The sequence below is a fragment of the Pseudonaja textilis genome, chromosome 2 (genome assembly GCF_049901715.1).
Source record: "Pseudonaja textilis isolate UNSWEBS1 chromosome 2, rPseTex1.2, whole genome shotgun sequence".
NCBI classification, from domain to species: Eukaryota; Metazoa; Chordata; class Lepidosauria; order Squamata; family Elapidae; genus Pseudonaja; species Pseudonaja textilis.
The window spans coordinates 122,080,687-122,102,521 of NC_141991.1; the positions used below are offsets into that span (position 1 = coordinate 122,080,687).

Below are 21,835 nucleotides of genomic sequence, written 5' to 3' on the forward strand. Positions count from 1 at the left end.
CCTTGAGCAACTAATGGGATCTAGATAGGTTTCACCCTGACTACATGAAGTGTGAAGGGTGATACGTTGCACCTCCATCAAAGAGAAGAGGAAAGGCACTATCTTAAATGGAAGAGTGTCATGTTTAGGAAGATATGAGGATCAAATAATCCTTAGGATCCTATCCTTAGGATCAAATTAAATGGATTTTGCAGCATTTTTCCTTTAATTCTTCCTTGAAAAATATTATACAGACACACACAGCACTACCCATTAAACAATCTCAATTTCTTTGATTGAGCTGTGTGGCTCTGATTTGGATCACAGTTACAGAAATGGGGCTTTAACTCTCTTCTGTATCCAATTCCACCAAGGTTTTTATTAGCTAGACCAGGGGTCTTCAAACTTGGCAGGTTAAAGACTTGTGGACTTCAACTCCCAGAATTCCTCCTCCAGTCATGTTAGCTCAGGAATTCTGGGAGTTGAAGTCCACAAGTCTTAAATTTGCCAAGTTTGAGGATGCTTGAGCTAGACAGAAGAAAATGTATCTGTTCTCCCATGAGTTTGAAGCACTTTAAGAGGAGCAATTTAGACCATGTATATGCAGCATGGGATAAAAAGTTAATCTCCCTCCCAGCTTCCTTGCTCCTCTTCAAATTCCTTGTGTGTCCAATCACATTTAGCCAATAAAAGAATTCTAATTCTAATTCTAAATTACACCTGCACTTACACAACTGCAAAAATGCCCCTCTATCACTGCAGGGGAATGTACCCGCCTGGGAACATTTCGGACAATGCAATGAGAAACCAGAATGAGGCAGTAGGGCAAGATTCTATGCTGGAAAGATGCCCAATCAGGACCAATCATCAGCTCCATGACCGTTCTTCATCATCACCTCATGAGTAACACAGGTCAGCAAGAAATTGCCCCCTAGAGCACATACTGAGGCTAATGCAGCTGAGCTTTTTCTTTTTAAAGAAATGCAAATTGCCAGGAAGCAATCAAACTAGCTGCTCTGGAAATCACATATTTTAACCATGCTTCCCAACAGAGGCACCCCTGGGCAGAGAGAGGTGGCTTCCAAAAAGTCAAGAGGACGGATGATGAAAACAGGGTTGTCCTACTTCAGGGGTGTCAAGCTGGCAGCCCGCAGGCTGGATGCGTCATGCCCAAGCCATGCCCAACCCAACTCTGCGAAGGAGGTAAATGCCGCAAAACGTCATATGATGGCAACGTGACACCATGAATTTGACAACCTTGTCCTACTGTGATGCACGTCCCACCCCTTTTGTCATGATCTCATACAAAAAGGGTGGGGCTTGTATCATGATGATGAGGTCCTGCTTTCGTCGTTTTGATAAAAGCTTTCAATGCTGCAAATGGCCACGTTCCCCACCATGATGATAATCTCCTGATGTGTTGATCCCACCTTCCCAACACCTAGGTAATGGGTGTCAAACTCACGGCATCACAATGCCATCACGTAATGTTTTTTCCCTTCGCGGAGCTGGGGTGGGCATGGTTTGCACATGACACATCTGGCCTGCAGGCCGCCAGTTTGACACCCCTGACCTAGACAGATGGCCAGGGGAATTGAAATCCAATACATTTAGAAGAGTCTAGCTGGCGAAGTGACTTATGTTTATCTAGGAACTGAGACTTTCTGCATGTTTAACATTTTATTATCATGTGGTTTGGTCCACAGGCTCTACACTGGCTGAAAAAAATTCTGTGCTTACTGTTTAGTAAACTCAGGAGGAATCGCAGATGGATTTAGGATAACTCGCCCCAGCCAATTCGGTGTGACCATCTCACCATGGCCAGCTCACCCTGGCCATCTCACTCTAGCCAGTCTGGTGCAGCCATCTCACCACAGGGTTGTCTTGTCAATCTGAATTGTCTGCGATCAGAATGGGACAACTTGCCGTAGCCAACTTGCTGAGGCCATCTCACTATGGCCAACTCACCACAGGGCGACTCGCTACAGTCATGATAAATGTTATCCACTATGGTTTCTTCAACATCATTTCCATGATTTCCAGTGTAAAGTCTTTGAGTTAATCCGCATGTATTTTCCCATAGCAAGTTTTCCCATGACGAGTTGCCCTGCAGCGGTATGGCCAGAGGTGGTATTCAGCAGGTTCTGACCAGTTCTGGAGAACTGGTAGTGGAAATTTTGAGTAGTTCGGAGAACCGGCAAATCCCACCCCTGACTGGCCCCGCCCCCATCTATTCTCTCCCTCCTGAGTCCCAGCTGATAGGCTGGGTCTTCTTTTGTTGCCCTGCACAGGAGAACGGAGCTGGAAAGCAGGTTAGTGGGGTGGGAAAGGAATGGGGATTTTGCAGTATCCTTCCCCTGCCACACCACCAAGCCACGCCCACAGAACTGGTAGTAAAAAATTTGAACCCCACCACCGGATATGGCCACAGCAAGTTAATTTACATGGCAAGTTGTCCCCTTCTGTCACAGACAACCCAGATTCCGAACTGACTCCAGTTTAAGCCTGATCCGAATTGGAGAAGGAATGTTGCTATGTGGAAGGAAGGGTTCATATTCACCCCAATTTAACCATACTGTTCCATACCTCCCTCATCAATGGGCACGCGCTCGCAGTCCTTAGTTCCGTAGGTCAAAGGACAGGCATATAAGCCACCTGTTCTTTGGGCCTGTTGATCAGGCAATGCGGTAGCCTGTGGTGCTCCCACCAACAGCCTGAAAGAAATGGAGGAGAAAGTTAGAGGGACCAGAAGAAGATGGGAAGGAGCAAAGATGGGTGGACAGGTGGGCTTTTTACTGACTGCTCTGCATCTGGACGGCTGTGGCATGCTAAGCGAAGCATTTCATTCTTCAGTCAAGGCTTTCGCTGAACGTGGGCTAGCATTTTGGTCCTTGTCTCATAAAATGGTTTCTTAAACCTCTTGTAATTTTGCCAACTATCTATTCTTCACGGTTTTATTCTTTGCATCTTGTATCCTATTGCACTGGATTATTTTTAATAACAAAAAGCAGATGGTGTTGGTTTTTGTTTTTAAGAAGAAAAAAAGTACGGCATAATGGAAAGAGATTAAGGCAGAAAGAAGCATCGAATAAAAGGAGAAAACGGGGCATCAGATCTGCAGGATCGAAAGAAAATAGGGAAAGGTTGAATTATGATTGTTTTTAAAAAATGAATGGACGTACAGAAGGAGGAAATGAAATTATTATTGTGATGGATACAAAGATGTGAGAGAGGGAATCAAGAAGAGCTGAGCAGCACACTTGGGAACCAGATTTCTGCTGAGCTGGCAAAAGCTGCTGGTCTCCTTTCGCCTTGATGCTAAGCCACTGCGACCTTGAGTATTCCCCCTTCTGACATTAATGTGCGTTCTGAAAAGATCAATTAGTTAAAGAGAGGATAAATTCTATCCTAGGCATTTTTTTGTCAGGAGCACATATAGAGGGAGAAGGGGGCAATGAACAGCTGGGGTTGTGTGGGGGAAGAGGATTCATACTCTTTTGCCGCAAGCAGATGCAGGGCCCACTTCAGCTCCTGACCACATGTCACCTGTTCCTGCATCTCCATCACAGCTGTCCTTTCCCTCCAGCAACCAGGATTCCTAAGGAGGGGCATGTTGTCACTTGGAACAACCCACAACCCATTTCATGCTTGCATTCCTGACCCAAACAGCTGTATTTCTGCTGAAACAAAGCCAAAATCTTAGCCAACTCTAGAAGAAAACAAGCTCCATTGTCTTTCCATTCTCTTCTACATTTTTGCTCCTTTTTTTTGGCACACACAAAAATAAGTTTTTAGGTGACTAATTTCTTTCTAGAGTGAGGCTCAACCTGCTTGGCCCACTGCAGATGTTTAACCATCCCTCAACCCCCACCTGCGTGAAAATGATAGCATCCTAGTCTCCTTTCCAGCAAGTGGGAGGATTTGAAAATGGCCACGCCCTTCTTTTACCAAGACATGGATGATGATGCAGCTGTTGCCACACAGGGATAAGTCACTTCCCTAGGGAGTGGGTAATCGGACAGGCCTGACACACTGAACCAACACATTAGCTCTAATCATGCACTTTGATTTTCTTTGCTCAAAGCAAATTTCCTCTCCTGTTCCCAACATTTCTACATGAAATGCAAAGCACACCAGTTAAAATGGGTTGCAAGACCGGAAATGAAACTATCACAAATTTTGTCAATTTTAGACTTTGTCTTTTGTTTTCCCTAACCCTGACTGGTTGCAATGCCATTTTGGACAAATGCCACGGAGGATGCCAGCTGATTATGTATGCTTGGCTAGAGCCTTTGTATTGACCTTGCAGGTAAAATCTTAGATACAGATACAGATAATCAGAGTTGGAAGGGACCTTGTAGGTCATCTAGTCCAACCCCCCTGCCCAAGCGGGAGACCCTACACCATTTCTGACAAATGGCAGTCCAATCTTCATAAGAAGCATTATTGCTCAACAGCAGGTGATATAGGAATAGAGATCTTTAGATTCTGAGATCCGAAACAAAATCTCTCTAGTCCTTATTTCATGCACATTTTAGAGAATATGCAGATATCTCTAGAATCACAGGAGTTTTGCAGAAATCCCAAGAGGAGAAACAATAAAACCAGCTTTAGCTTTCCTTGCACAGTTATGCACGTACCACACAGAAATGCCCACAAATCTCAGAAAAATCTCAAACTTGTTCTCTGTGAAAAGAGCAAACCCACAGAACTCTCTTCCCCACCCCCCTCTATAGTGCTGCTGGCTAAATTGACCATTCACAATAGAGGCAAGTGGACAGAAGTTGTAGCTGGTTTTGTAAATGTATTTTATTATCAATGGTTTGCAAACTTAGATAAGATTCTGAGCCAAACCTTGTTTTTTGTCGCTCTCCCTCTCCTTTCTGACATATTGCCTTTCACAAGCTAGCAGGTGTTATCCGGGGACCAAGAGTTCTCTCTTTCACACAGATGGTAGGTTTTGCACAAGCTTTTGGGTAAAATATAAACTGAGAAATCTCCCTACAAAGCCCACCTCAGTCCTGAATCAATTCAATAACCCTAAACACACAATATATCCCAACTTTCCTTCTCATCTGTAAAAGATAACTCTGCTTGCAAAAACCACTATTGGGACGATCAAGAATCGCCCTGTTCTGCAAGAACACTCTTAAATCTGGATGGCTAATTAAGAATAACACTCAAAGAACAGATGGAAAAACTGGCCTAACTTTCTCACATGACATCAAACCAAGAGATACAACAAGCAAGACACACCTTCAGGAAAATTCAAAGCAAAATGAGGAATTTCAAAGACACAGAAATATCCAATATTAAATATGCTTTCAGAGTGCAGACAATTAACCAAAGGGAAACAAAAACAAATGTTTAGCTAAAATACTGATTTCCTGGAAGAGAGGAAATTGCTAGAAGTCATGACAATGAAGTTACAAGAATTTAATGGAAAGTGTCTGGCTGCCAATTTCTTCACAAAGGAACACGATTCTCCCCTTTTCTCAGACTCTGACAAACTGATTTCCCAGTAAGTGGTTTTCTCTGTTTCTTATGTGTCTCATGCTGATGAAGAAAGAATCATCTCTTTTTTAAAATAGAAAAAGTTAGGGTGGAATTAAGTTTATCAGGTAGCTTTTCAACCAGCGATTCCAATTATATTTCACACTAGACAAAATTCAGAACACTAGTTAAACCTCAGCTAAAAAGCAAAGGAAGGAAAAATCCAGATGTGCAGTGACATGGACTTGTAGGAAAATATTCAGAAGCCATTATAAAAACAACAGCAGCAGAAGGAAACTCTAGGAAAGAGAATAGTATTAGAAAGAGATTCCAGCTGGCTCCTCCCTGATTCAATTTATATGCTACTAAAATTCTCCTTATCATGACCTTTAACTAGGTGAAAACAGTGCATGATAGGCAACAAGTTTTGAACTAAGGTACCTCAAATGGCCTAAAATCCAGGACCCATGACTCCTGAGATATTGAAATTTGAGAAAGTTATGGCTGCTTCAATTACTGGCTGCTGCTGTGCTTCTGCTACGGTCATGTGATCTTCATTTACAATGTTCGTGACAGTTTCCCAGCCAGTCTAACAATCCCTACCTCCCTCCCCCACCCAGCAGCATCCACTTACCTGATTGCTGGGAAGGGGAGGGAAGGGAAGGGAAGAAGGGAAAGGAAGAGAAAGGAACCCAGCCAGAAGTTAGATGTTGCTTTCACTCCCTTTTCACGTTTTTGCCTTTAATCATCCTGTTTAGGTAAGGAAATATCTCCAAAACAATGGCCTAATGGGGTATGGTAAGATGCTAGAAGCAGGAAAGGTAAATCAAGCAGACACAAAATTCTGTTACTACAACTGATCTCAATCAAGTATAAATAGATCTTCCTGAGGAGTTGCTTTCTTGATCAAGTTTTCTCATAGTACTGACAAGACAAGCTCAATAAATTCCCCATTCAATATTTTCTTGCTGGAAAAACAAAGCGTGAAATGTTTCCACAAATTCTCCTGAGCAAAGGCCATCTCCAAAAGCTTACATTTGAGCTAAAAGCAGGCCTGAGTGCTTAAGAAGAGCTTATCAAGGGAATAGTAGAGTCTTCGTAGATCGGGAGGAAGCAGAAGTAGGCTTGAGATTCCTTTAAAGCTGAGCTATGTTGTTGGACAGACTAAAAATGGCTTTTGTCCAGAAAAGAAGAAGACAGAGGAACAGATTAAGTTTCACCAAAGCCTCAGATTCAATCCCTCCATGTGCATTGGGGTGGATTCCAGGCTAAGTGACATCACCTTGTGATATCAATGGAGTCCCACTACAGACCTCACCAACTGTTTTGTGGAAGAGGATATGGAGAGTCATCTTCGCCAGTTTAACAAGACCCACTGCTTCTTCTAACATATATCTTCTCCTCCAAGGCCAGCTGAACAGCTCTGCCTTGAGTCTCCCAGCAGGGGGAGGCTTATTGGGGAACACACTGGGTGGCACCTGGTTTGCCTGTGTCTCTTTCTTCCTCGGTGAGAAGGAAAATGAGATACAGGGGAAGCTGTCCTGGTTCTTCTGTCAGAGTTCCAGCAGCAATGCAAGCAGAGTCTCTCTGTGTGTGGTATGTTGTGGAGGGAATAGCTTTAGGGACAGCGGGGTTTTAGGGACATGGGGAAACCAATATCCTGCTTACATTTCAAGGACCGATTGCAGAACAGAAATATAAATAACTCCTGAATACAATGTCCTTTTCTGGGGCTGTTTAAACCATATTTTTCCACAGTTGATACCATCCAAATGGAGTTTCGTACAACTCTGCAAATTGTAGTACCAATATCCCTAGAGGGGACCAGATTGCAGAAGATCCTTTATGGGGTTTTATTGTCTTCTCCAGAGAGGATGAAAGCTGAATCAGAGCAGTGATACAGTTACATGAAGATGTAGGCCAGCTACATAAAGCCTTTGGAACTTGGCTGGAGATTGGAACTGTTCTATTAAATTCAGGAGAACCATTCAACTAATGTCCGTTCCCCCTTAAAAAAAAAAACAGGTGGACTTCAAGAATTAACAGAAGTATACATCTCATCCAACGACATGCCCTATTATAAAAAGCTATCCTGCACAATTTCTTCTATCATCAGCAATCTATTTGGAAGAAGGCATCATTGATTGCCCCTACAAACTGGAGCTTCAAGGAGAGGAGATGGGGTTAGCCTTTCCCAGAAATTCTCTAAAGCAACGCCTGCCAACCTTTTGGGCACCAGGGACCAGTTCCATGGAGAGAGGTTTTGCTGCAGACCAGAAGGGACCCCGTTTTCACATGCTGCCTACATCTTGTGGATGGGGCTTCGCTTGCTTGCATGGCCCGGGTTCGCTGGCTGCAGACCAGTGCAGTCCACAGACCGGGGATTGGAGGCGCCTGCTCTGAAGTCTATTTGATGATGTGCTGAAAATCCTTAGAGCATGTTAAACTTTGTTTCAACTATATTTCATTTGCTGGGAATTCAGAATGGCTATTAAATCAGTTTGTATTTAGAATTTGGTCATGGAGAATATATGGCTATATTATGTATGTGGGTGTATTATATGCATCTCTTACGCACACCCCTTTCTTTCTTTCTTTCTTTCTTTCTTTCTTTCTTTTTCTTTCTTTCTTTCCCCCCCTCTTTCTTTCTTTCTTTTATCTCTTTCTTTCTTTCCTTTCCTCCATCTCCTTTCTTCTTTTCCTCCCTTTCCTTCCTTTCCTCTTCCCATTTGATTTGTAGTAACCGAGTTGGAAAGGACCTTGAAGGTCTTCTAGTCCAACCCCCTGCTCAAGCAGGAGACCCTATACCATTTCAGACAAATGGACATCCAGTCTCTTTTTAAAAGCCTCCAGTGATGAAGCACCTACAACTTCTGAAGGCAACTTCTGTTCCACTAGTTTATTGAAATTTCTCCTGAGTTGTAGGTTGCTTCTCTCCTTGATTAGTTTCCATCCATTTCTTCTTGTCCTGCCTTCAGCTGCTTTGGAAAATAGGTTGACCCCCTTTTCTCTTTGGCAGCCCCTCAAATACCGGAACACTGCTATCATATTGCCTCTAGGCCTTCTTTTCACTAGTCTAGACATTCCCAATTCCTGCATCCATTCTACATATGTTATAGCCTCCAACCTCCTAATTATCTTTGTTGCTTTTCTCTGCCTTCCTTCCTTCCTTATCTTCCCTTCCTCCCTTTTTTCTTTCCTTTTGTCCTTCTTTCCTTTGATATTATGAAGACTTCTATACTCTCATTTGTCTTGAGGACTCCAGCAGCTACTAGAGAAAGTTGTCCTCTCCTTTCTCACTGCATCTCCAGTTTTGGCCAGCTCTAGCTACCCACTCTCAAATGACTTTCTACCATCAAATTGCATTTTTTCTCTCTGCTCCAATTCCCAATCTGGATTTGGCAGAGTTCTCAAGCACATTAAATGTTGTTTGTTAAACCCCAGACGGTCTAGCGAGGAAAGATCAGGCAATCCTATCTGTTAACAATGTTAACAAAGGATAGTCAATAACCATTAGCTGGCAATTCCATGCAAGTAGACTTTATAATTTCTAAAGGATTTTCTCCTGTACCTACAATGGCTATCATGAATTCTTCTCCGCTCGCTCATGGGAGCAGAGTTAGAGACCGAAAGACACCCCCCAAAATATACCTTCTGCTCAGAAATGCATGACAAGGTGTGGATATCAAATGACTGAAGAAAAATGCATGTTAAGGGCAAGGCTGGGCAAACAGAATTAATAAATGGGTATTTTGAAAGCATCACTGCAGGAGGCAGCAGCTAGCAGGCTTTGGGTGATCTAAAAGAGGCTGAGCAGGATCAGGGCTAATTAGTACTTGGATCGAACCACCAAGAAAACTCAAAACTGTAGAGTAATTGAAGAGCATCCAAAGGAAGGCTACAATAAGTCATTTTGGCCTTATTGCTAAAAAAGTCCATGAAGTCATCATCTAGAATCCAACTCGGTATGAAGGAAATTGACCTTATCTTGGAAATACACTGAATTTCCTATTTAATTAGAAATGGTTACATGCAAACTCAACTATTTGATCCATGGTTTGTTTGTTTTTTAAATCCTTTCAGATGGACTTAGCTCTCCACACAACTGCATACCTGGAGAAAGTACGGATTTGGCCGTTGCATTGTAAGGGACCCTACTACATAGCTGTTGGATTACACTGTTTCCTTGTCCCTCTTTATTGCCTTTTATGACTGCCTGAGCTGTGGGCGTTTTGCTTTTCCTGATTGGTTGGAGAAGGAAGTCCCTACCTCCAGCCAATCCTGGAGTCCTTGAAGCATTTTCTGCAAGGAATTTCTACTTCATCCTCACACTATAGATCAGGGTCCGGGAAGAGGATAGTTAGCAGCAGGAAAGCTAGGCCATGTGGACGAGTGGAAGAAAGAGGGGGTGGGGGGAGAGTGGGGGGAGGAAAGAGAGAGATGGTAAAAATAAACAGGAATTCACTCAAAATAACTCAGCACCCAGCATGTCCAAAAAAGGAGGAGTGCCAGAAATATTCATGCAAGATCCTCTGTATGTGTGCATGTTCCTCTGAGTATCATCAGTGATTGGACAAGGCAGGGGCACGAAGTTACTATTACTGAAGCCCTGAGTAAGTTTTATCTCCCCGGGGAAGAGCGTATCCAAGATCCACACCAGAAACTCCAAATACTTTTATCCTTCCCAGAGTTCCCACATCCAGATTCTTTCTTTCCTTCCAAGAAAAAATGAAACGAAATAATTAACATCGAGATCAATATGTCATTCATCCGCTTCTAAAACAAGTCAATCCTCCTCATAGCCTATTGCAGAAACTATTAGTAATAATTATAGTAATCGTACTTAGGATGTTTGACAGCCGGGCAGTAGACAGATTACGATATGATAGTACCATGAAAAGCAGCACATTATCATGGTGTGTGATTTAAAGTGGAGAATCACCCTTTGGATGTCTTACTTCACATACCAAAACAGGGGGTCTCTTCTACCAGGATTCCCCCCACCCCCTCAAATATCTGAACCCCACCATCCTGCTCTGAGTCTTGCCTAATTCTGGTAGCAACTCTATAAAAAAGTACTGTCCTTCTCGAAAAGGTCACAAACGAGTGAACAAGACAGAATACAGGAGCCTCTGCCACAAATAACTGCTTGGAACAACAAGCACAAGGACGATCCAAAATAACCAGAGACACGATAAGAATTTTGAGTGCTTCTTTGCTCAGCTCTGGCTTCTCCAGGCACCAGCTTTCCAGTGAACAAATGAGACAGAGTTGGAAGGCACCGTTCTGTTCTATCCCCAAAAGTTAAGGAGGCAGCATGGTTTAATCCCTGAATAGGGAGATTTACACTTGTTTCCCAGCACGTCTCTCTTGCTTCTGACCCAAAAGGATGACAAAGGCCTTATAGGTATCACTCTATTAAGCACACCACAGACGAGGCTCGGTCACGTGTAATTCTCCAGGTAGGGCACTGTGTCAGATAAGAAAGCAAGGGAGCATTTGTACCCGGTTGAGTATTCAATGGACTATTACAGGCCAAAGAATCAGAGGAGAATTCATAGTATACGTGAAGCTGATCATGCAGAAAAATTGCAATTTTTATGAACAGCTGAACAGTCTGATACAAGAGATGACAGAGGAGGAGCTCAGTTCCAATCTCCGAGGCCTGCTGGATCCCTCTGCAGAGCAGGTCTTAGTAAAGGAGAAATTATTTATTTATGCCACGTTCTTGTTTCGTCTTCAATCCCTTGCTTGAAGTCTGTGCAGACCCATTCAAGGATGAAGAATGCGGAGAATGTCTTGGGATGGGCAGGAAGGTGGGGATCAGATATAACAGGGAAGAATTATGTAATGATTGCTGTCTGATCCACGTAACCGAAATGCACACATGGACATCAACACCAGGAGACCTTGGTTCCCCTCCAAGCTGCTGTAGTAAGGACAGCATTCTTGCAGGAAGGGAAAATGCCAAAGCCCCTGTTTGATACCAGTACTGCAACCCCACGGCGAGAAGAGAGGATAAGCTGGTAGGCAGAAGCTTGGAGGGCTGGGTGACAACACTGATCCAGGTGAGAAGGCCAGAAGCAGCTTAAGCCTAAAAGGAAGGAACAGTATTCCCTGAAGGCTTTTGAGATGTGCTTGTAGAAGCAGCTGGCAAGTTCTTCTTCTTCTGCCTACTTCCAAGGCTCTCACAGTCCTAGCCTTTCACACATTGCCTGGCTGAAGCTAGTGTTGGAGTGGCAGTACGGGCAGAAGGTTCACAGCAGTGTGGGCAGGAGACTGGACAACAGTCCCTTCTACTGCCAGAATCAGAGTCCTGCCAGGAAGCCAGCAAACACCATCCTGGAATCTCTGTGGGTGCCTGACTGACTCTGACAGCCAACCAACAAAGAACTTACACATAGAACTGGGAATACCAAGGTGCCCTTTCAGTACATTCCTTCCACAACCACCAGCTCAGCCTCTGAGTCATAATGAGTAGATTGTGGGCACCGGCCAAGTATGCCACCTTCTCTGATTCAGTTGTTGATTGACAGGTGTTCCTTTGGACCTCAAAGAAGTGACAAACCCCAAAACTAACTGAGGAAAATTTGCGTCTGTTCTGCTGAACGTTCCCTTGTCTCCTTTTCAAAAGGAGTCCGCCAGGCATCTCCACTCAGGAATCACAAAATTAAATTCCTACACACAAAAGCCTCTTCCCTTAAGAATGTAGGTTCTACATGAGCACCCGGTGATCAAGCTCTCCTTCAACTGACAATTGGGAGATGCAAAATGTGTAATAGGAAAGAAATTTCCAGCACTACTCATTTGATCTGTAGGAGGTAGACAAAAATGTTTCCTCAGGAACAGAACAGACGTTTTACATGTACTGTAGAAGATTTCAGGATCAATCCCCAGGAATTACATAGCGGGCCAGAAACTTTTAAAGAATCAGTGTCAGTCATTTCAGATATTTAACTGATGCCCCACTTAAGTATTGGGTATTTTTTTCACATACAAATTGGAATAAATTCCCTATATGATGTTTCTCTTTTCTCTTAGTGCAGCAATATAACTGCCGTCCTAGAGACCAATCTCGTGCTAGATAGCCAGACAGACTCTTATTGGCCTAACTTGCATCACTACTGATGTATTTGGGGGTGCGGGGGACCCAAAGGATACCTTTTCTTTTCTGTGAAGTTATCCAGTTATTAGGGATAAAGAAAGGCCACTTTAGGCACCTGGATACTTCAAACTGGTTGCATCAAGCAGATTGTGTGCTCAGCTGGGAGAGTAAAGGAATTGTACACACTCTCCTGTACTAAAGGAAGAAATGTAAGAGGTTTGTAGTTTGTGAGACTATTTGCTGTATTTGTCATGGCTGGATTTATCCCAGAATAAACAATTCCAAATTCCTGTAAATATAGATGCACAGTTACATACTGCTCTTTTGTAGAGAATCTTCCATCTAGGATTATAAATGTGCTGGTTTATGTGTGTGTGTTTATATTATCTTCATTAATTGTATAAACTGGACGGGGCTTTCTATAACTGGCAGCTAAAGTACTCATAAATGCACTACTAGCACGTATTAGGATGGGAAGGAAAAGGACTCTTTCACCTTTCCAGGCTAAAGTATAAAAGTACAAACTGTCCAGAGTGGTAAATCATGAACAGTAAAATATAACATAATCCACAATGTTTGTTTTTCTCACACCCCTCTTGTGTTGCTCTCTTACACGCTGCATTACATTTAGAGTCCACTTTAAAATCAGCATAAGGATTTTATTTATCTGTCACATACCCAGAGGTCTTATTATGGCCTGGAATGAAAGAATTCCCATCTCCATTTAGATTATTGATTTCAGCTGCCTTTACATAATTGAGTTGAGTGAGGGGGGTGGGCCTGGCAGTTCCCCGGGAGGGAAATATAGTGAAGAAGGGAAGGAAGCAGCCGCTTCCCAGGTTCTTCAGATAGGAGATATTATTTCACACACACACAACCCTAGAGACTCTCAATGAAGGCCAGAGTAGAGCATCTGGAGCTAAGTGGAGCTTGGGAGGAAGGGAGAGAAAGGAGAACTGGACTTCTGATGTCACTGCTTAAACGTTCCATTAGTAATTCTGGGTGCAACCAGTGGCTCTAGCAGTTGTGCTATAAATATTCATCATTACCTCCATTTATTCTCTACAGTCTCTTTCAGGACTATTAGGCCTTTGGCAGAGAAGCTGAGTCAGAAATAACATTGATCTCGCCCTCAGAACTTTCTCACACAGAAGAAAAAAAAATACAGTATGGGAAAAAATAGGGAGCAGGGGTCTACAGACATTTACATGTGATTATGATTCGAGCATCTTTTTCTGAGAAACTACAGCTGGTAGTGGCCTGCCAAGACTTATAATGGGGCAAATATATAATGAAAGAGGTAAAGTGTATTTTAGATAAACTGCCATGCATTATCTTGCACCGATGAGCATTCTGTGTAGAGGGATTGTAATATCTGAAGAAGCCTTGGAAGGTCAGTGGATGAGAATAAAACTTTTTACGATCCTAGGGAACAGGATTACAGAAATGACACTGGAATCGCTCTTCACACAATAAGGGCAATGTTCTTACTAATCACCTTGAATTGGGTTGGCAAGGAGATACAATGGTGGCATTGCTATAGCAAACTTTTGGACTACAACCAGTGGTTTTTATACCCCCAATGATAATGTTTCTGCACCAAAATTATAGAGGCTGGAGCAGAAAAGCATTTTCCAAAGTCTCTCTCTCATCCCTGATTTCTAGGGCTGTACGAATATCAAAGTTTTGGGGATTAAAATGAATTTGATGGAAGGGATCCATAACAAATCTCCCATTAAAAACATCTGTAACTTCAAATGAATGTGAATTCCACACATGGATTTGCTATACTAAATCAGATAATTACTGTAATTTAGTATTAGCAATACTAGTTGCATTTACATATCATGCCAAAACATATTGCGGTCTAATTGTTGTTTAGTGTGATGTGTAAGGCTAGCTGACACTGACTTTCTGGGACCTCAAACATAGTTTTTTTCCAGCCCAGAAAAAAAAAAGGCTGGAAACTGAACCTGGGATCTTCTGAGGCAAAATATATTATCTGGTATTGTTTACCAGGATAAGTCAAATAATGTGGAAAGGAGAAGTTTAATTTCTTTTTTTCTCCTTTCTTCCTATACATTTGCATCCCTTGATTGCCCTGTTAGATATAACACTGAAGAAACACTTAATTGCTTGGGTGTAGAATAAATCTTTTTACAGCTACCAAGCTGAACAATATAAATTAAAGTAAATATGCCTTACACAAGATCACCTGCAATGTGTTTATCTCACTGATAATTACACATGGATATAGATAACTTGGAGGCATATTGTAACTGTGGAAGAAAACATCCAAGCTACAACAATATAAGGAGTCCTTAAAGTTACAACCACAACTGAGCCCAAAATTTCTATCGCTGAGCAAAACAGTTGTTAAGTGAGTTTTGCACCATTTTACCACTTTTCCTGCCACAATTGTTCAGTGAATCACTGTGGTTGTTAAGTTAGTAACCTGGTTGTTAAGTGGACCTGGCCTCCCCATTGATTTTGCTTGTCAGAAGATTGCAAAAAGTAATCATATGATCTCGGGACACTGTAATTGTCTTACAGATAGTCCTTGACTTGTAACAGTTCACTTAGTGACCGTTTGAAGTTACAATGGCAGTGAAAAAAATGACTTATGAACATTTTTCACACTTATGACCATTGCAGCATCCCCATGGTCATATGACCAAAATAATGGATGCTTGGCCACTGTCTCATGAGATCTCCTTTTGCAACCTTCTGCCAAGCAAAGTCAGCACGGAATGCAGAATCACTTAACAATCGTGTTACTAATTGAACAACTGCAGTGATTCACTTAACAAATGTGGCAGGAAAATTCGTAAAATGGGGAAAACTCATTTAAGAAATTTCTCACTCAGCAACATAGATTTTGGACTCAATTGGAGGTCATAAGTTAAGGACTATCTGTATATACATGCCAGTTGCCTGGCATCCAAATTTTGATCACATGACCATGTAAAAAACGGTCAGAAGTCAGTTTTTTTCAGTGCCTTTGTAACTTGGCTCACTAAACGAATGGTTGTAAGTCAAGGACTACCTGGAATAGGAATGTACATGAAGAGCCTAATACTCTGTGAAAACATATGGTGGGATCAAAAACTCATCATCAATCATATCAGAGAAAAAGTGTGGCTAAAATATGAGATGGGAGCCCAAAGCAGAGGTGGTACTCAGCAGGTTCTGACCAGTTCTGCCACCTCTGGCTGACCTCGTTCTCATCTATTCTCTGCCTCCCGGGTCCCAGTTGATTGGCTGGGTCTTCTTTTGTTGCCCTGCACAGGAGAACGGAGCTGGAAAGCAGGTTAGTGGGGTGGGGAGGGAATGGCAATTTTGCAGTATCCTTCCCCTGCCCCACCCACCAAGCCACAACACGCCCACCAAGCCACGCCCACAGAACCAATAGTAAAAGAATGTGAATCCCACCACTGGCCCAAAGCCATAAGAGGCCCTGGAAATTTGCAAGTTGTCTGAGCAAAAGGAGCATTGCCAACAGGTCTGAGATAGAGCAGCCTTCCCAGCTGTTCTCCACCAGATGTTTTAAGCTATATCTCCCTGAATCTTCTTCAGAAGGTCTGGCCTTGACTCTTGCCTGCTGCTTGGAGGCCGAGGAAGCTCTTTCAAAGCAAATGTCTTTTGGCAAATGGGAGGTCACTCTTAAACCATAAACCCTGTCCGGGTGACTTGATCAAGATTTTTCTAAACTATTTTTCTTCGGCAGGAAAAATCCACTTCCTATAAGTAGATCTAGAGATTTTGTACTATTGCGTCTGGGTGTGTTGTTTGTTTAGTCTGACCAGGGATGATCTGACTTAGAGTTGCAATTTGAGTTACTGCATTTTGTAGTATCCAGTTGTTTTTCACTGTTGATTTTTTTTAACGGTGGAAGAAAAAAATAGTTACTGTGCAAACTTGTAACGATCAGTTGGAAACAGCTGGGATTGTTGCAGTGAAATTCAGTACTTGCCCCATGCCGCATCTGACAGGCATATGATCGTTGATACGCCTTGCCCACCAATTGGGGTGCCTTCTTGAAAGCCCTGCATTATGGTAGCACTTGGCAAACCTTTCCAGGGCTGAGAAGCTAAGTATGATTAGCATTTGAAGGGGAAATTGCCAGAAACCACTAAGACTACGGATAAACTAGGAAGCTGAAAGGCACCTTGGAAGAAAAGGGTGTATATAGCGCACAATTGTGCCTACCATCCTTGTCCTATTGTCCCCAACTATTAGTTCCTATTTCCTGTATTTAAACTTATGTTTATTCTTGGTTTTGTTATATTGTAAGCTTTTGACAAATAAATAAAACAAATAAATAAATAAAAATAAATAAGAAGGCAGTATCATGTTGCCCCAAAGGTGCTTTTACAAGAGGCAACTGGACTTCCTTTTCTTTGAAGACGTTTTGCTTCTTACCCAAGAACTGAAGAAGCTTCTTGAATAAGAAGTGAAACGTCTTCGAAGAAAAAACAGAAAGTCCAGTTGCCTCTTGAAAAAAAATACCTTTGGGACAACTACGGTATGACCTGAATGACTGAGAATCCCCATAGACATTTAGCAGCAGCATGTTATCAACACAACTGCACAGATCTGTCTAAGAATTTGTCATAAGTTTGATTTGACTTTTCTAGCTGACCCAAAAGAGGACATTTTGATACAAACACTATAAATGTAGAATTTAGTTCCAGGGAATGCAAAGTATTATCAGCTTTTATTCATTATTCAGGCTTTTGGCTACATTTGTGCTAGTGGCTCCTCATTTCTGGTGATTTTGTACTTCAGTGTGTGGCATACGGTGATGTTGTACTGTTATACTTTCAGCAGTTTTATGGATTTAAATATGCCATTTTTAAATGGGGCTTTAGTGAACAGCATCATTGTGAAATACTCATTCCGCCCTCCCAATGTACAATACTATTGTGTGTGTTTTTAAATTTATTTTAAATGTTTTTTCATTAATTATTAAAAATAATTCCAAAATAGGAAACCAAGAATATATAGATTATAAACCCTGTATGTGGATAATAACTCACTGCAACCTTATGTATCACAGCTATTTTTCTCTGCATGGAGTAGCAACTACAGAGGGAAAGGCAATTATCTAGAAATTCTACTGGTGTGTATCATAGAAGAAGAGCAAGCTAACAGTGAAGTTCTGAAGAGAAAAAAACTCATCTTTCATCATTTTGAGCAAAGGCGGATAGATCAGTATCTGTTGCAGACCTTTGGGTGTTTTATAGTAGAAGAAAGGCTAAATAGAAGAAAAAGCGAAAAAGCATTTTTACTTCCTAAACCAGCTGACTGAAATAAAAGAAAGCTTGGAGGAAAATAATAATGTCATGTCGTTAGGTTGAGCTTGTTTTCAAAGCCACCTGGTTTGACTATTTTATTTCCACCATCCGAAGGTGGTTTTGTTTTCTAATCCTGGTACATTTCATTTGGGCTTGAAGGAAAATTGCAAATGTGTAAAGCTAGTGTAAAGCTAGTGTTTCACTGCAGGGCATAAAGAACTGAGAGAAGACGTGAGGTAAGAATGTCTTCCGATGGAAAAAGGGAGATACAGCATCTCAATATACCAGCAACCAAACCAACCCTACACATCCCCCATCTGCAGCAGGTCTCATTTTGGCTACACACAGCAGCTGAGCCAGAAATCAATCAGTTCAGCTCTCCCAACACCACCGACCTTGTGGGAATGGAGAGATCTGCAGCCGCTTTCAAACTGGAAAAAAAATCCTCTCATGGATGTGTTCGGGGAGAAAAGTTGGGGGTGGGGGGAGTGGACTTACATTATCTGAAATTTTCCCAAGCTCATCCAAGGCCAAAAAGAAACAATTTAATCCATGAATTGAAATGAAAGCATGAGATCAGTCAGGAAAAAAGAGAGCTTGTGTTCTCCGCATACATTAAGGCTCTCAAAGGACCGAAGAGCTCAGAGAATCATAGAATTCAGTGAAAAGGGGGAAGTTGCCGCTGGCCTTTAACACAATTAGGTGTGTAACTGTCTTGTAATACATTTGTGGGTGGTGATGGGGGAATGGAATGCAGAATTTGTTCGTTCACTGGCTTCTTCAAATGAAGAAGAGAGCAAGAGGGAGTTCACAATTCCCCTAGAAACTATCCGGATCTTCATTTGGGGTTTTCTTTGACAGTCAGTGATGAGTAGGCAAGACGGGCAACATGTAATTTTAATCAATCAATCAATAACCCGCAGATCAGATAAAGCCTCCAAAGTAACTTTTACCAGCTTCTGCAATCCTAGCAAACATAAATTTTTTTTGCTAAGATTGCAGTGTGTCCAAAGTTTTAGTCAAACATTTTTTAAAAATCAAATTGCAAGACATAAGAGTCTACACTACAATATAATATTATATTCAGTAATGCCTTTACAGATACTTTATACAGGTAGCCTTTGACTTAGAATCACAACTGAGCCCAAAATTTCTCTTGTTAAGTGAAACATTTGTTAAATGAGTTTTATCCCATTTTACAATTTTTCTTGCCACAGTTGTTGCTAAGTGAAGCACTGCAGTCATTAAATTAGGAACATTGTTAAGTGAATCTGGCTGCTCCATTGACTTTGCTTGCCAGAAGGCTACAAAAGGGGAACACATGATCCCAGGATGCTGTGACTGTCATGAGTCAGTTGCCAAGTGTCTGAATTTTGATCACGTGACCATGGGAATACCGCAATAGTCGTAAGTGTGAAAAACAGTCATAAATCACTTTTTTTTCAAGGCTGTTGTAACTTTGAACAATCACTAAATGAACTGTTATAAGTTGAGGACTACCTGTATACTGTCAGAATATATGTGCCAGTAAATATGATGCCCTTGCTCTAGTCAGCTTTCTGAAACCTTTTTGCTATAGACCAGATTATTTACCAAATAGTCCAGATTTTGGCCAGATTACTTTTGTGCAGCAAAGTTTAGTCTGAATGTTCAGACCATTGTCCTTAGACTAGCACCACCAGAATAGAGTCTTGCATTCGGTTTCATGCTATACCTGTGAAACTCACCTGAGAACAGGGCTAGTCCTTCGTCTTGCCCCCAGATTAACCTCAAGGAAAGAATTGTTTCGCTTGTGGCTTTCATGTTACAATACAAGCTGCTTAGTCTGCCACAAAAATGTAACACCACCTACACAGAAGGATGGAGCAGGGAAAAGGGTTCAGGGAAAATGTAGCTTTTGCTACACATGTGAGGTCTTTGGAACTGGAGGAAAAGACGAGGACTCATTCCCAAAATTATGCTGTACTTTGGGGGAACTTCCAAGCATCTTCAAAACACAGAGCGTAGGTTTGTTGTGTTAACAACTCCGCTCCATGCCAGCAGTCTCCAATCTTGGCAACTTTAAGACTTGGGGACTTCAACTCCCAGAGTTCCTGGGAGTTGAAGTCCCCAAGTCATAAAGTTGCCAAAGTTGGAGTCCCCTGCTGCATGCCATGGTCCCTGTTTTGTTGTATCTGTGAGTTGCTGCAGAGTTTCTAATGCCTTCTAACTATGCAAAAAGTGCTATTATGGCCAGCTTATTAAACTCATAAGCATTTGCTTCGCTAGTTGGGAATAGGATGCTGGATTAGATGGCTCTTCTTATGCTTGAATCTAAACTCGAGAGTATGAAAAGAAAGGAAGCTATAATTTGTTATAGTGTCTTGTTATAACAAGCATGTCAGGTAAAGTGATGTAAACATGCTGTGTCTGCAGTTTCTCAGTACTTTGGCAAGAAAAATTGCGTTTGTACAACCCACAGCTTGATTCCTCTTATTTAAAAATCAAAGTACTTCAGAACAACTCAGTTTTAACATTGTTTCTGTTGCAGTTGCTCATAATCCCAGCATAGATTAAACAATGGGAAGTTATGTTATTAATGGGAACTAGACTGTGTTGTTTCTCTATGTTATTTATGTTGGTATATGCATAATTTTATATTTATTTATTTTATCATGTTTATGTAGTATATATTAGAGGTGGAGACCCTTTGAGAGCTGAGTGCAACAAAATTTCATTTTAATGTATACCGATTAGGGTACATTCAAAGTGACAATAAAGTTATTCTAAGTCTAAGTCTATCACAGTTGGGTTGAAGGGGGCATCATATATCATCCACAAAATATAGATACTCTCTTTTACAATCATGATCCAAGGACAGAGGTGGGATTCTACCAGTTCGCACCTATTCGCTAGAACCGGTTGTTAACATTCTAAGCAGTTCGGAGAACCAGTTGTTAGAAGAAATTACTGGCCTAATCCTGTAAGGAAGGCAGGAAGGAAACATTCTGGTGTTGCTTACAGAAACTGCATTTCCGTTAACACTTATTACATTCTTGGCAGGACTAGACTTCCTGTCTCAGGAACGTCTCTGGAGTTATTTTTTCATCCTTTGCTGGTACTTTGCTTGTGTGGAGTGACCATTCAAAGTTACAATGACATTGAAGAAAGTGACTCATGACCCTTTTTCACACTTACGACTGTTGCAGCATCCCCACAGTCATGAGAGGCCAGGCGAGGAGATGGTGCCGAGATGTGAGTGACATTGAGTTGGCCACGCCCAGCCAATAACATGACCACCAAGCCATGTCCACCCAGTCACATGACCACCAAGCCACGCCCACCAATTAAGCCACACCCACAGAACCAGTTGTTAAAAATATTGAATCCCACCCCTGTCCAAGGACCAGGCGAGATAATCATTTCTTTTCTAGCACTTACCATGGGACTTTTGCAGATACTGCTGAACTTTGACACCCAACAGATCTAACCAGCATGACTAATGGTGAGAAAAGATGGACGGTCTATGGCCCTGAGGCATGTGGTGCTGTTTCAGAAGCTTGGCAGGCTTTTAACTGCTATCATATGAGTTTATCTGGGAACTATCTGTAAAATCCAGTGAGTTCAACATTTATAAATATTGTCTTCCCTAATTATCCGTCATTCATAGGACATGTTAGTCTGCAAAGTACTTTCCCGTCTACATTTGTCTTTCAAATCCTTCCACTGAATCATAAATATTTCCATGTACAGATGAAGAAATGAGATTTAGAGCTATCAAATACATCCAAGAATGACATGGTAACCTTGTGTTAAAGAACCTGGATCTTTCTACCCTTAGGCTATAATGTTGAGTACTAGCAAGACAACTGCAGGTAGTGCTCGACTTATGAGCACAATTAAACCCCAAAATTATGTTGCTAAGTGAGACAGTGGTTAAGTGAATTTTGCCCCATTTTACAACCTTTCTTGCCAAAGTTAT

General features: G+C 41.8%; 1 protein-coding gene across 1 annotated transcript in view; it reads right to left on the minus strand.

Moving 5' to 3' along the window:
• LOC113443188 (integrin alpha-7) overlaps positions 1-21,835 on the minus strand; it is a 76,242-nt gene that overhangs the window by 38,604 nt on the left and 15,803 nt on the right. Inside the window, 1 exon segment of the mRNA XM_087923181.1 lies at positions 2,566-2,693. Within this exon segment, the coding sequence (XP_087779307.1) occupies positions 2,566-2,693 (128 nt within the window).